The 16,039-nt window shown below is 45.9% G+C and overlaps 1 protein-coding gene across 1 annotated transcript in view; it reads right to left on the minus strand.

Annotated features, from left to right (window-relative positions):
- The window catches only part of LOC126161478 (carbonyl reductase [NADPH] 1-like), an 82,697-nt gene extending 67,052 nt beyond the window's left edge, over positions 1-15,645 (minus strand). The window contains exon 1 of the mRNA XM_049917372.1: positions 15,495-15,645. Within this exon, the coding sequence (XP_049773329.1) occupies positions 15,495-15,509 (15 nt within the window). The 5' untranslated portion in view covers positions 15,510-15,645. The remainder of the gene's footprint in view (positions 1-15,494) is intronic.
- Positions 15,646-16,039: the final 394 nt, after the last annotated feature.

The raw sequence follows: 16,039 nt of genomic DNA on the forward strand, positions 1-16,039 counted from the left end.
CATCCTCAATTTTCTTTTCCATTCTTCTGTATATTATTCTTGTCAGCAACTTGGATGCATGAGCTGTTAAGCTGATTGTGCGATAATTCTCACACTTTTCAGCTCTTGCAGTCTTTGGAACTGTGTGGATGATATTTTTCCAAAAGTTAGATGGTATGTCACCAGACTCATACTTTCTACACACCAATGAGAATAGCCGTTTTGCTCCCACTTGCCCCAATGATTTCAGAAATTCTGATGGAATGTTATCTGTCCCTTCTGCCTTATACGACCTTAAGTCCTCTAAAGCTCTCTTAAATTCTGATTATAAAATCGGATCTCCTATCTCTTCTATGGTACATCACCTCCTGTTACTTCTTCTATCACATCAGACAAATCTCCCCCCTCAGAGAGGCCTTCAATGTACTCTTTCCACCTATACTCTGTCTCCCCTCGGCATTTAACAGTGGAATTCCCATTGCATTCCTAATATTACCACCCTTGCTTTTCCTTTCACCAAAGCTTATTTTGACTTTCCTATATGATGAGTCAGCCCTTCCAACAATCATTTCTTTTTCGATTTTTTCACATTTTTCATGCAGCCATTTCATCTTAACTTCCCTGCACTTCCTATTTATTTCATTCCTCAGCAACTTGTATTTCTGAACTTCACTGAACATTTTTGTACTTCCTTCTTTCGTCGATCAGCTGAAGTATCTTCTGCTACCATGGTTTCTTTGCAGTTACCTTCTCTGTACCTATGTTTTTCTTCCCAATGTCTGTGATTGCCCTTTTCAGAGATGTTCATTCCTCTTCAACTGGACTGTCTACTGAGCTATTCCTTAATGCTGTATCTATAGCCTTGGAGAACTTCAAGCATACCTCGTTGTTCCTTAGTACTTTCATATCTCATTTCTTTGTGTATTGATTCTTCCTGACTAATCTCTCAAACTTCAGCCTACTCTTCGTCACTACTACATTGTGATCTGAGTCTATATGTGCACCTTACAATCCAGTATCTGATTTCAGAATCTCTGTGTGATCATGATGTAATCTAATTGAAATTTACCCGTATCACCTGCTCTTTTCCAAGTATACCTCCCCCTCTTGTTTTTCTTGAACAGAGTATTCGCTATTATTAGTCGAAATTTATTACAGGACTCACTTGGTCTTTCTTGTCTCTCAGTCCTTGTCCCAAGCCCATATTCTCCTGTAACCTTTGCCCTACTCCTTCCCCTACAATTGCATTCCAGTCCTCCATGAGTATTAGATTTTCGTTTTCCTTTACGTACTGTATTATGCAGTCAGTATCCTCATATACTTTCTCTATCTCTTCATCTTCAGCTTGTGACATCGGCATGTATACCTGAACTATTGTTGTCAGTGTTGGTTTGCTGTTGATTCTGATAAGAACAACCCTATCACTGAACTGTTCACAGTAATTCACTCTCCGGTCTCCCTTCCTATTCATAATGAATCCTACTCCCATTATAGCATTTTCTGCAGCTGTTAATATTACCCTATATTCATCTGACCAGAAATCCTTGTCTTCTTTCTATTTCTTTTCACTGACCCCTACTGCATCTAACTTGAGCCTTTGCATTCCCCTTTTCAGATTTTCTAGCTTCCCTACTACGTTCAAGCTTCTAACATTCCATGCCCTGACTCATAGAACATTATCGTTTCATTGGTTACTCAATCTTTTCTCATTAACACCTCCCCCCTGGCAGTCACCTCCCGAAGATCCGAATGGGGGACTACTCCAGAATCTTTTGCCACTGGAGAGATCATCATGACACTTTCAATTACAGGCCACATGTCCTGTGTATACACATTGTGTGCCTTTAACGTAGCGGTTTCCACTGTGTTCTGCATCCTCATGTTGTTGATCATTGCTGATTCTTCCACCTTTACGGGCAGTTTCCCACCCCAAGAACAAGAGAGTTCCCTGAAACTATGTCCACTCCTCTGTCCTCTTTGACAAAGCCACTGTTAGAATGAGTGTGACTTCTTACATAATCAAAATTTAAGCAGTGGTGTGTTTTGAAACCAGGACCGAGGACATTTTGATTACTAATCAAAGACGCTACACCTAGACAATGGGCGGAGCCGCTTACGGTTCTACAAACGCACCCACTCCTGTACTTCCTCGTCTGACTGAAACTACCATCCACACAAGTCTTTCTTCAGGTCACCAAAGAGGTGAAAATCACATACTGAATGAACCAGGCTGTACAGAGTATGTCACAGTGTTTCCTGACCAATTTGCTGAAACATAGCCTTCGTACAACTGGCAAAACAAGGGCAGGCATTATCATGCAACAGATAGAGTCTGTCCGACAGCATTCCAACAGCAGAGGGCAAATGGCAAAACCAACAGTGAAAAAGTCCTACATCTCCCCCACCAAAGATATCCAAAGCTGTTCACACAAGTTCTGGAAAAGTCTTGATAACCTCCTTCGACTCCAGTGGACCTCTGCTCATTGAATTCCTCAAGTGTGGAACCACAATCAATCTGCAGCACTATGATGAAACTTTGCACTTTGTTTAGTTTTGCAGAAACTGCGACGCACCATAATGTCAAATTGCAGGAATGTTGTCATATGGGATCACCCTGTTGTATGATAACACCCACATCCACACTATCAATCAATATGGTTGGGAAACACAGCGACATCTCTCATATAGCCCAGAACTTTCATTGTATGATTTTCACATCCTAGGTGACCTGAAGGAAGACATGCCTGGATGTTAGTTTCAGTCCAATGAGGATATACCAGCTTGGGTGCAGTTGTGGATCTGTCAGCAGCCAACCGTGTTCTATGAAAAACGAATTGACCATCTCATCTCCCAGTGGGATATATCCCATAATGCATGTGGTGATTACTTTTGAATGGAACTATTCTGCAGTCCCATTGTGGCAGGTCTTCAGTTTTCCCCTTATAGTTTTTCAAGTTTTTTCAAGCTGGTTCTCACAAAGGTCTCTGTAATTCTGAGGGACTGTCACTGATTCCAAGTGTCTTGTTTTGACTGAGGTCATATAGTGTTATGTCAAATTCTTCTAACAGTATTGTATCTATAATTTCACCTTCAACTACTTCCTTTTCCCTTTTTGTAACATTGCCTTCAAGCTATTTTCCCTTGCATGGGCCTTGTCCATATTCCTTCCAGATTTCAATTTTCCCTTCTTTGCATAGTACTGATCTGTCATCTGAACTCTTGATATTCATACATACTTCAATCTTCCTGTAGATGGCATACATTTTTCTCCTAGATATGATTGATTCTACACCCTTTCTATACCATTCCTGCTACACCATTTTGCACTTCCTGCCAATCTAATTTTTTTTTAGACATTTTTACATTTTCTCCTTTTGTCAACTAGATTTACACATTACCCCAGGATTTCTACTGAACTTTGTCTTTTAGCCTGTTTGATCCTTTGCTACCTTCACTATTTCATGTCTCAAGGATACCTACTAATCATCTATTGTGTTCCTAACCCCTGTTTCAGTAAATCATTGCCTAATGCTGCCTCTGAAACTTGCAACCACCTCTGGTCCTTTCAACTTATACAGGTCCCATCTCCCTAATTTCCAACCTTTCTCGATTTTTTCTGTTTTAATCTGCAGTTGATAAACACTAAATTATGGCCAGAGTCTACATCTGCCCCTGGACATACACAGCTCAAGAAAAATTACGGGAACACATTTATCAACAGCCGGTATGTTAAATGCATTCGGATACAGGAGGTATCCATGGTCTTATTGCACAGCTTGAGATCTTTATTAACAATGTATGCAACAGCTAAAGCCACTCATCTTCTATGTGTTGTGTTACGGCATCAGGCAACCTCTCAGAAGAAAGTGAGTACAGGTGTCCCAGTGTTCTCTAGTGAGGCACACAGATGGCAGTTGTAACTTGATGACCTTGTATTCAACAAGCACGTGCAAGGCAACATCCTAATGCAGTGAAAGTTACAAGGGCACTGCGTTTGATCCAAAAAGGTGGGTTTTCCATCATGTTGCGGCAGATGCCAATGTCCTCCACCTGTCATACATAGACGGTGGCAACACTAAAAGGAGACAAACCCATGAGAAGGCCAATGTTGGCCATATCTATGTTGTATGTCTATTGTCAAAGCACTGAAATACAGCCTCAGAATGGCCACCGGAGCCACTGTATCTCATCAGACTCTAAGAGACAAGTTAGAGAAAGGACCTTTAAGACCCACACGTGCTGTTCGAGTAACCCGCTTGACACAGCATCATCTTACAGGTCACTTTCAGTTCTGTCATCCTCATCTCAACAGGCAACTTCGGGATTGGCAAAATGTGTTACTCACAAATGAATCACGATTTTCTCTGACTCAAGGTGATGGCCATGTTCATGTGTGGAGATGTCATGGTCAGCAGTACCTGCCACATGTTGCCCAGGAAACTGACACATTCAACCAAGGTTCTGTGATGGTGTGGGGAGGCATCAATGTTGCCAGCTGTACAGATCATCTTGTTGTCCATGGTTGCCTTACAGATCCTGTTGAACCATGTGATATGCTGCTGCATATAGTGGCAGCCCTGAATTACTTATCATGCATGATAATGACAAGACCCATGAGGTGAGCATAACTAGGGATGTCTTGCCAATCCAGGATACTAAAGTAATGAAAAGTCCATGCTTGACAGATGTGTTTGTAGATGCCCTGTCCAACATAGCCTCTGTGAGAACTCTCAAAGCCTCTCACTGAAGATGGGAATGATCACAGAGTGAATTCCATAAACTTACAAGGGGTATGCTATGTAGGTGTCAGGCAATGATAAACATATGCAGAAGACATACATATTGCTGAAGCTCTCAAAGTCCAATGAAAAGCACCTAGGATGAGGGGATGAATGATTGTTCCCATTTTGTTTTTGACAACTGTAAGACGTTTCAGTTCTTGTTATGTAAATGAACAAGGATATACACCTAGTTATATTACACTTCATACTTAATTTGTGTAAGATAAAGGCATAATTTGGTAGTGTACTTAGACATCAATGATTGCTCAGTGGAGTACAGCAGATGCCTAAAGTCATGTTCTCTTAATTCTTTTGAACAGTATATTTTGCTGTTTAAAATCTGGTTTCAGAATGTGTCATACCATTATGTAATCTAATTGAAACCTCCCTATGTCACCAGGTCTCTTCCACATACGATTTTTAAACGTAGCGTTAGCGGTGATTAAATTACTATGTATACAAAATCCTACCAAGCAGTGTCTTCTTCCAGTTCTTTACCCCAGTCCATGCTCTCTCTATTCTCTCTGTTTTCTTACTAGCAAATTCCAGTCTCCCATCCAGATCAAATTTTCATTTCCCTTAACCGTCTGAATAATTTCTTTTGTCTCATCATACATTCTTTCAAGATCTTCATCATTGGCATCTGCAGGTGGATTTAGTTGGTATATAAAGTTATGCTGTCATAGTGTGTGTTGCCTTCTTGCCTGTCTGGCCAATGATAATACATTCACTATACTATTCATAGAAACTTAGCCATATTCCTACTTTCTTCGTCATTATTGGAAACACTTTTGCATTACCCCTATGTAATTGTGTGTTGATAATGCTGTACTCACTTGATCAGAAGCCATGTTCATTCTCCCACCAAACTTCCCTGATTCCCACAGTATCTAATTTCAACCTACCCATCATCATTTTAAATTTTCTAACCTACCTACCAAATTAAGGGATCTTATATTACATGCTATGACTTGTAGAAAGTCTGTTTTGTTTTTCCTGACGAGAGCATACCAAGTCATCTCCACCCCAAGATCCGAATGGGGGAATACATTACATCCAGAATATTTTTCCCAATGGTGTGCCATCATCATTTAGACATACAGTAGAGCAGCATGCCTTTAGGTAAAATAATGGCTGTTGTTTCACCCTTTTTTGACCATTCACAGTACCAGCACAGCCAGGCAATGCTGAATAATGCTATGAAGTCAGATCAGTTACTGATCAAACTACTGAAAGACTGCTGTCCCTCTTTATGTTTGTCTTGTCTTTATACAGATACCCTTCAGTTCCTGTTGCACCTGTTTGTTGTTGAGGCACATACCCTTGGCAATGTGCACGGTTCATAGGAAGCTCCCAGACAGTATAATACAGAAACTTATGATAGTTATCTATGCAGCTCAGAGCAAGGAGAAGCTTGAAAAAGAAACAGTCCTGATTACTGAAGATGCAAATGAGTAACTCCTTCAAAACAGTATTTTCATAAATCAGTCTAAAACAATGTATGCCGTGTTTTACACCAGAGTGAAAAGTACAGCATACATATTAATATAAATACAAAGTCAATTAAAGATGCAAGTAGCACAAAAGTTTTAACAACTATCATGATACGCATTTGATATGGGGCGAGGGGGCACAAAGATGTGCTATTTAAAAAGATACACACAGATTTTCCTCATACGCAAAACAACTCACCAAACAGTAGAGATGATAAATCGATTACAGGCACTGAAAGCTTTGCTGACATTCAAGCAAGGGTTTGGTGGTATCACCCTTCCTCCAGTCGCATCCAAAAATCTTGGTTGTAGTGAAAGACTGATCTGTAGTATATTCTGAGGTCTAGGTTGGGTTGGAAGGTGATAATTTGGTTGTGAGTCAGCATAGCCAACATTGCGAATGTCAAATACAGGTTGTGATAATAGACTGATCTGTATCATATCCTAATGTTTACATTTGTGCCATATTTAATGCATCCTTCATCATGAAAACAAACTACGAAGTAAATTCAGAAAACCTATATTAGATTATGGACAAGTCCCTGCTGAGTATTTTGAAGCATATTACTTACATGTTTCACACATAAAGAACAAAACAAAACAAAATTAGAATGATGTACACACACCTGTACAACTACATTGTGTCAGATGAATACACTAGCCGGGACCGTAGTCCTGCAGCTTAACTAGGGTGAGTGATTGTGTGGGGTGGAGTGCCTGAGGGAAGAAAGGAGGTAGAGGCATTAGGCGCGTGGGGCAGTAATGTAACATGGCACCAACACTGGTGAGTTTGTGTAGCACAAACTGACGATGACATGGAGGAGTAGGCCTAGATTTGAAGGGGGTGACAATGCAGAGAAAAAGAAGTTCATGGGGATAAGGGAGTGGTGATGGACGAGTCAAATTACGATCCTAGGATAGCGTGAGTACAGGTAAGGGGCACAGCATGTTAAGCTGACATGACCATCAGCCAACTGTTCACCGGAATGAATGGCCAGCACCAAACTAACGACAAGAACAGAGCTGACCACCATGCGGCACATCATGTTGCTGAGCATAACACACTTGATTTCAGTGGAACTGTGACACCTGGACTGTTCCCACCAACACCAACTTCTCTATGTTGAGGGGAACTGTCATTGTGACACATCCTCTGTCCCTTTAATCCTCCTGGTCTCAGTTCGTCCAAGCTACTTCCACCAAGCCCCAGGTCTCTAACTTCCATTCATCCTGCACCCAAGCCTTCATCCCCAGCCTCCCCTTCCTCTGTTCTGTCACTCTTCCCAATCCACTCCTCCACATCATCATCTTCATTATCATCATCTTCATTATCATCATCATCATGATCATCACCACTGTGTGCTACATGCTCGCACTGGTGCCAGTTGTTTGTTGCATCCCCATTCCATGCACCTGCTGCTTCCACCCCAACCATAAACCACTCTTCTCCAACCTTCCCTCCCACTCCATTAACCCAAGCAATTTGTTTTCTATGAGAACTTTCCATTACCATACTTAAAAACAATATTTGTAATTCAGAAAAGAGCAGTCAGGTATATAGCAATAATACCACCCAGATACTCCTGTAGACAAGCTACCATGCAGTATAATATAATGACAGTGTACTCACTATATATATGTATATCAGAATATTATGGCAATGAGAACAAATGATACTCACATTCTTAAAAAAGACATACATGACAATGGAACAAGACAAAAGGAAAATTATTATGCAAGGCAGTGAAATTTCAAACTGACAACAAGTGCTCCTGGTGAAGCGGGCGAAAGGGTTTTTAATAATCTACAAACCTCAGTTAGCTAAATGAAAGAAATTATTTTTTTTAAAAATCACGTAACCATTTCTCTCATGGTGAAATGTTAATACAGTTCAAGTGAGTATTTAAAAAGAAAGTAAGTATCTCGTAACAGAAAATATGCAATAACCTTTCATGTGCTTGAAAGTGCAATGCTGTTTTTGGTTGTGCTTTACCGTGAACGAAAACAGTGCCTGGATGATTCATTTTAAAGCTTAGCCCTGTTTTCTTTTGTTGCACATTTATTGTTTATACATTCACAGAAATAAATGCAAGATGGGAAGAAAGACTGAAGGTCTGAATTACCATTTTTGATATGAATGAGCTGGTCAGATTCACAATGTGTCATTTCACATGCCACTTAACATATAACTGGTTAAATGACAATCTTGTCTAACAATGGGAAATCACTTCCATAATGTATGACAATCCTGTAGTAAATAAAAATTCCTACTCCATATTCCAGGGGGCGGAAATTGCCACCTAGAGTCCAAGGACAAAGAATAAACAAATAAAATATGATGATGATGAGTAGGTCTTCACTCTAGAACACGGCCGACGCCAGTCAGAAAGCGTTTCCTCTGTAATGTACACAGGTTGGAAACGCATCTGTTAGCCGATGGAAAAATTGTTTTATGCTATCACTGATAGGAAAGAAAAAGAGGTAACGTATTTAGAGTGCCAACTTTGAAACCATTTCATATTCTTTGCAGATCGGAGAAGATTATGCTGACACATGGGCCGGCGTCATTAGACCAAAGTGTAGTTTATGATGGAAGATTGGTTGGTTTGGGGGATTAAAGGGACCAGACTGCTATGGTCATCGGTCCCTTTTTCCAAAGACAAAGAACACCCACAGAGAATAAAAACGAGGAACAAAAGAGATCACAGACGATACAGGACAAGAGAAACTGAAACAAAGACAAGACAAAACGAACTAAAAGCACACAGAGTGTGACGGTGGTTGGCCGACCAGAGAAATAAAAAAGGAAAAGCCAACCACTAGAAACACATTAAAAAATCAGTTTAAAACCGGAGGCCAAAGGCCAGAATCAACACAAAACAATAAGATAAAAATAGAAACACTCAGAGTAAAGAATAAAAACCCCCTGCCCGAATAAAACGTAAAACTAAGTCAGCCATAGCCGGGTCATCTGTTAAAAGGGCAGGGAGCGAGTCAGGCAGTGCGAACGACTGCCTGAGCGCAGCTAAAAACGGACACTCCAATAAAACATGAACCACGGATAAAACGGAGCCGCAGCGACATAGAGGCGCATCCTCACGGCGCAATAAGTGGCCGTGGGTAAGCCGAGTGTGCCCAATGCGCAGCCGGCAGAGGACAACAGACTCCTGGCGAGAAACCCGCAAGGAGGAGCGCCACACACCGGTAGCCCCCTTGATGGCCCGAAGTTTGTTGCGTGAAGGCAGGGCGCGCCATTCAGTGTCCCAAAGGTCCAGAATTTTGCGGCGTAGGAACGCCCGCAAATCGGTCTCCGGGAGGCCAACGTCCAGAGGTGGTGCACTAGTCGCCTCTTTCGCCAGCCGGTCAACATTCTCGTTGCCGGGGATCCCAACATGGCCTGGGGTCCACACGAAGACCGCAGAGCGGCCGCAACGCGCAAGAGTATGCAGGGACTCATGGATAGCCATCACCAGACGGGAACGAGGAAAACACTGGTCGAGTGCTCGTAAACTGCTCAGGGAATCGCTACAGATAACGAACGACTCACCTGAGCAGGAGCGGATATACTCTAGGGCTCGAAAGATGGCAACCAGCTCAGCAGTGTAAACGCTGCAGCCAGCCGGCAAAGAACGTTGTTCGGAATGGTTCCCTAGAGTGAGCGCATACCCGACTCGACCAGCAACCATCGAGCCGTCGGTGTAAACAATGCCAGAGCCCTGATACGTGGCCAGGATGGAATAAAAGCGGCGGCGGAAGGCCTCTGGAGGGACTGAGTCCTTCGAGCCCTGTGCCAAGTCGAGCCGAAGGCAAGGGCGAGGAACGCACCACGGGGGTGTACGCAGAAGTGCCCGGAAAGGAGGTGGAACAGGGACAAGCCCAAGCCCGGAGAGAAGCTCCTTGACGCGTATGGCGATCGGACAACCCGACCGGGGCCGACGTTCCGGCAGACGGACGACTGACTGCGGGAACAGGAGACGATAGTTAGGATGCCCGGGCGAGCTTAGAACATGGGCAGCATAAGCGGCCAGCAAACGTTGGCGCCGGAACCGCAGTGGAGGGACACCTGCCTCCACGAGTAAGCTGTCCACAGGGCTGGTGCGGAAAGCACCAGTGGCAAGGCGTATCCCGCTGTGGAGGATTGGGTCCAGCACCCGCAACGCAGACGGGGATGCTGAGCCATATGCCAGGCACCCATAATCCAGACGGGACTGGATTAACGCCTGGTAGAGCCGTAACAGGGTAGAGCGGTCGGCTCCCCAGCGGGTGTGGCTCAAGCATCTCAGAGCGTTTAGATGCCGCCAACACGTCTGTTTAAGCTGCTGGATATGAGGCAGCCAAGTCAACCGGGCATCAAAAACCACCCCCAAAAACCTGTGGGTCTCCACCACAGCAAGGAGTTCGTCGGCAAGATAAAGCCGCGGCTCAGGATGGACTGTTCGGCGCCGGCAGAAATGTATAACGCGGGTCTTGGCTGCCGAAAACTGAAACCCATGCGCTACAGCCCAAGACTGCGCCTTACGGATAGCGCCCTGTAGCTGACGTTCAACAGCGGCAATGCCAGTAGAGCTGTAATAAAGGCAGAAGTCGTCAGCATACAGGGAAGCGGAGACAGAATTTCCCACGGCCGCAGCAAGCCCGTTAATGGCTATTAAAAACAGACAGACACTTAAAACAGAGCCCTGTGGCACACCGTTCTCCTGGACGTGGGAGGAACTATACGAGGCCGCGACTTGCACGCGGAAGGTACGACACGACAGAAAATTGCGGATAAAAATCGGCAGAGGACCCCGAAGACCCCATCCATGGAGCGTAGAAAGAATGTGATGACGCCACGTCGTATCGTACGCCTTCCGCATGTCGAAAAAGACAGCGACCAGGTGCTGACGGCGGGAAAAGGCAGTACGGATGGCCGACTCCAGGCTCACCAGATTGTCGGCGGCGGAGCGGCCTTTACGGAACCCACCCTGAGATGGAGCCAGAAGGCCTCGAGACTCCAGTACCCAATGCAAGCGCCGGCTCACCATCCGTTCAAGCAACTTGCAAAGAACGTTGGTGAGGCTAATGGGACGGTAGCTGTCCACCTCCAGAGGGTGCTTTCCAGGTTTCAAAACGGGGATAACAATGCCTTCCCGCCATTGCGACGGAAACTCCCCCTCGACCCAAAGACGGTTGTAAAGATCGAGAAGGCGCCGCTGGCAGTCCACTGAAAGGTGTTTCAGCATCTGACAGTGGATGCCATCTGGCCCAGGAGCGGTATCAGGGCAAGCAGCGAGGGCACTGCGAAATTCCCACTCACTAAATGGAGCATTGTAAGAGTCCGGGTGGTTGGTGCGAAACGAAAGGCTCCGACGTTCCATCCGCTCTTTAATGGAGCGGAAGGCCTGGGGGTAATTCGCAGAAGCGGAACTCATAGCAAAATGCTCTGCTAAGCGATTGGCAATGACGTCGGAGTCAGTACAAACTGCTCCATTCAGTGAGAGCGCAGGGACGCTGGCAGGTGGCCGATAGCCGTAGACGCGTCGAATCTTGGCCCAGACCTGCGAAGGAGTGACATGGAGGCCAATGGTGGACACATACCGCTCCCAGCACTCCTTCTTGCCTTGGCGGATAAGGAGGCGGGCCCGCGCACGCAGCCGTTTGAAGGCGATAAGGTGGTCGAGGGAGGGGTGTCGCTTGTGACGCTGGAGCGCCCGCCGGCGATCTTTAATCGCTTCAGCGATCTCAGGCGACCACCAAGGCACAGCCTTCCGCCGAGGGGACCCACAGGAATGGGGAATGGCAGATTCGGCGGCAGTAACGATGCCGGTGGTGACCGATTGAACGACCGCATCAATGTCATCGGTAGAGAGAGGCTCAAAAGCGGCAGTGGAGGAGAACAAGTCCCAGTCAGCCTTATTCATAGCCCATCTGCTAGGGTGCCCAGAAGAGGGGCGCTGTGGTAGTGACAAAAAGATCGGAAAATGGTCACTACCACACAGGTCGTCATGCACACTCCATTGGACAGACGGTAAGAGGCTATGGCTACAGATTGAAAGGTCAATGGCGGAGTAGGTGCCATGCGCCACACTGAAGTGTGTGAAGGCACCATCATTTAACAGCGAGAGATCGAGCTGCGACAATAAATGCTCAATGATGGCGCCTCGACCTGTTGCCACTGACCCACCCCACAGAGGGTTATGAGCGTTGAAGTCGCCCAATAGCAAGAAAGGTGGCGGCAATTGGGCGACCAGTGCAGCCAGGACATGCTGCGAGACATCACCATCCGGTGGAATGTAAAGGCTGCAGACGGTAACAGCCTGTGGCGTCCACACACGTACAGCGACAGCCTCTAAAGGCGTCTGGAGAGGGACAGACTCGCTGTGCAGAGTGTGAAGGATATAAATGCAGACGCCACCAGACACCCTTTCATAAGCTGCTCGGTTCTTGTAATAACCCCGATAGCCACGGAGGGCGGGGGTTCGCATCGCCGGAAACCAAGTTTCCTGCAGAGCAATGCAGAAGAAAGGGCGAAGGCTGAGAAGTTGGCGGAGCTCAGCTAGATGGTGGAAGAAACCGCTGCAGTTCCACTGGAGGATGGTATTAGCCATGGATGGGAAAGGCGTGAAGGGACTGGGGAGGCAGATTACGCCTCCGGGGCCCCTGCTGCTACTGAGTCACCACCTGGACAACAGCTATCTACTGCATCCGAGGGACTGGCGAGATCCATGTCCTCAGCGGACGCCAGGATCTCCACCTCATCCTCGGACGCAGAGGGAGAAGGTTGCGGTGGGACAGGTGCCACCGCAATTTCAGGATGCTTGGGAGCCTTTTTCTTTGACTGCTTTGCGCGCTGAGCCTTAGGTGGTTCTGGCTGGGAGGGCCTCACTGGGTCAGTCTCTGGGACTGAAGACGACCGTGACGCCCTACGACCAGCGACCGGTGATTGTTTGACAACCTTGCGGGTGTCCACTTTGGCACTGGGCAAAGCCTGGGATGGGAGGGCCCCAAGGGACCCCTTCCGAGCGAGAGGAGCCGAAGAAGGCTCACGCTTCTCCGGCTGTGAAGGGGGAACAGATGTCCCCGGTGGTTGGGGTGGTGTTGCTCCTGAAGTAGATGGAGCAGGAGCAACAGGGAGTGAAGTGCCCCCCACAACCAAGGGGGCCGGTGAATGCTGACCGAGCTGAGATCGAACTGGTGTTGCAGCAGCGGCATAACTAGTTGGCATTGGCACAGGATGTAGCCGCTCAAATTTCCGCCTTGCCTCGGTGTAGGACAGGCGGTCCAGGGTCTTATATTCCATTATCTTCCTTTCCTTCTGAAAGATCCTACAGTCCGGCGAGCAGGGGGAATGGTGTTCTCCGCAGTTAACACAGATAGGAGGCGGGGCACATGGAGTATCAGGATGCGAAGGACGTCCACAATCCCGACACGTGATGCTGGAAGCACAGCGAGATGACATGTGCCCGAACTTCCAGCATTTAAAACACCGCATCGGAGGAGGGATATATGGCTTCACATCACAACGGTAAACCATCACCTTAACCTTTTCGGGTAAGACATCACCCTCAAAGGCCAAGATGAAGGCACCGGTGGCTACCTGATTATCCCTCGGACCCCGATGGACGCGCCGGACGAAGTGAACACCTCGTCGTTCGAGGTTGGCGCGTAATTCATCGTCGGACTGCAGAAGAAGATCCCTGTGGAATATTATACCCTGGACCATGTTCAGACTCTTATGCGGCGTGATGTTAACTGAAACATCCCCCAACTTGTCACAATTGAGCAACCTCCGTGACTGGGCAGAGGATGCCGTTTTGATGAGCACAGAACCAGAGCGCATCTTGGACAAGCCCTCCACCTCCCCGAACTTGTCCTCTAAATGCTCCACAAAAAACTGGGGCTTGGTTGACATAAACGATTCCCCATCAACTCGCGTACACACAAGGAACCGGGGGGAATAGTCTCCACTGCCTTCTTTTGCCATACGTTCCTCCCATGGAGTGGCCAGGGAGGGAAATGATCGTGGATCGTATTTCCTGCCGTTGAGGTTAGACCTCGATCGCTTAGAGACTGCTGGTGGTGGCCCACCAGCGAGAGATGATGTACCACGCTTCATTGCGGGTCATCCGCCCTGATGCCACCTACTCCGACCAAGGGCCCTCCCCACGGGCGCCACCCAGCCACAGCAAAGGCCACCTGGCAGGATGGCCATTGCCGGGAGTCCCGATGCCCCGGGGCGATGGGCATCTACTCCTTGGCATACGTGGGGAGTTAACGGCGCAGGCATCAGTAGAGCGATCCCTGTGTTGTCAGGGGGCTACAACCAAGAGGGTACATGGCGGCCCCACCACAACGGACTGGCTACCGTGCTGGATCTTAGGTGCAAAAAATGGCCAAGGTCGTCGTCGCAGTTAAAAGAAACGCTGCAGAGTGCAGTGTGGTAATCGCCCAAAAGATCGAAAACGAGCGGGACACCATTGCAACGACGAGAAAGACGGCTAAAGGTCTAATTGCACGACGGATACAGTGCACCATGTAAGGCGCCCTTCCCCAATTGGCTCGCTCTTCGGAATAATTTAGAAAGATGGAGGTCAAACCCGAGAGGGGACCATCACATAAGGCCGAAACATGTGAGACTCCTTTTAGTCGCCTCTTACGACAGGCAGGAATACCGCGGGCCTATTCTAACCCCCGAACCCGCGATTTGGTTACGAGTTGGTAAAGATGGCACATGAAATGTCAGGACACAAAGCTTAGCACCAGTTGGAGATCTCTTGTGTCTCACTGGAAGAACATGAATGTAATGAAACTCCTGGCCAGATTGAAACTCAAACTCGGGCACATGCCATTCACATGCACGTTCTTGACCGTTGATCTACACGGGCATAAAGAAATAAAATGGGTCTTGCAAACAAAATGGGCGTATACCTATATTTATTTAATCACATGCAATGAATGTGAACAGAAACACAGTATACGATTATTCTCTGTTTTCTGGATAACGTACAATTCAAATTATTTTCAGACTTGAAGTAATAGCTAATTAACTGACTTTATTTTAACATAGTTTTTTTAGATTATGTAAAGATACAATACATAGTAATCAAAATGTGTGATAAACAAACTAGCAGACAACTCAACTCCGAAGAATTCGTACTTAATATTTGGACTCCTTGCAGCTGCCTGTCACCGAAGAAAAAACATTTTCTACCATATAATTAAATTTTACTAATTTGTATATGGAAATTGTTCTTTTACATACCACAGCAACCTTCATTTTATCGAAAAAATTATTCCGAAAGCATTCAAATACACTTTTACCGCCAACGACCAAAGTAACTACAGAATACAGATAAATAGAACCAAAGAGACAACGGACAACAATAAAACCAAAGAGACAACACGGACAAGGGACACCCTGACTTTCCAATTTTTATTTTAGTATACTTTAGGCCAGTCTACACACAAAGATCTGGGCATCTGTTGGCGAACATCACATCGCCGCAGACATCACTTAAATCTGGTTTTTGAAACTTTGTAAGAAAGCTTTCACGAGGTAGTTTGAATTTATTGCAAGTCTCGTTGTGCGTGAGGCTTATGGCTTAATTACATATTCTTATTGTGGAATAACTGCGTTCAGGCGAGTCCTACATTCAATGCACTTTACTTTAATAATTAGTATGCTTCCAAATTACAGTAATCACAAGAAACATGAAAATAAAATTAACACAACTGAAGGAAACAATTCGTTGACTGAAGCTAAGAGAGTGAGAATCTCATTAAATAATCAACAACGGAATAATATAC

This window comes from Schistocerca cancellata, chromosome 1 (assembly GCF_023864275.1).
Source record: "Schistocerca cancellata isolate TAMUIC-IGC-003103 chromosome 1, iqSchCanc2.1, whole genome shotgun sequence".
Taxonomy (NCBI): Eukaryota; Metazoa; Arthropoda; class Insecta; order Orthoptera; family Acrididae; genus Schistocerca; species Schistocerca cancellata.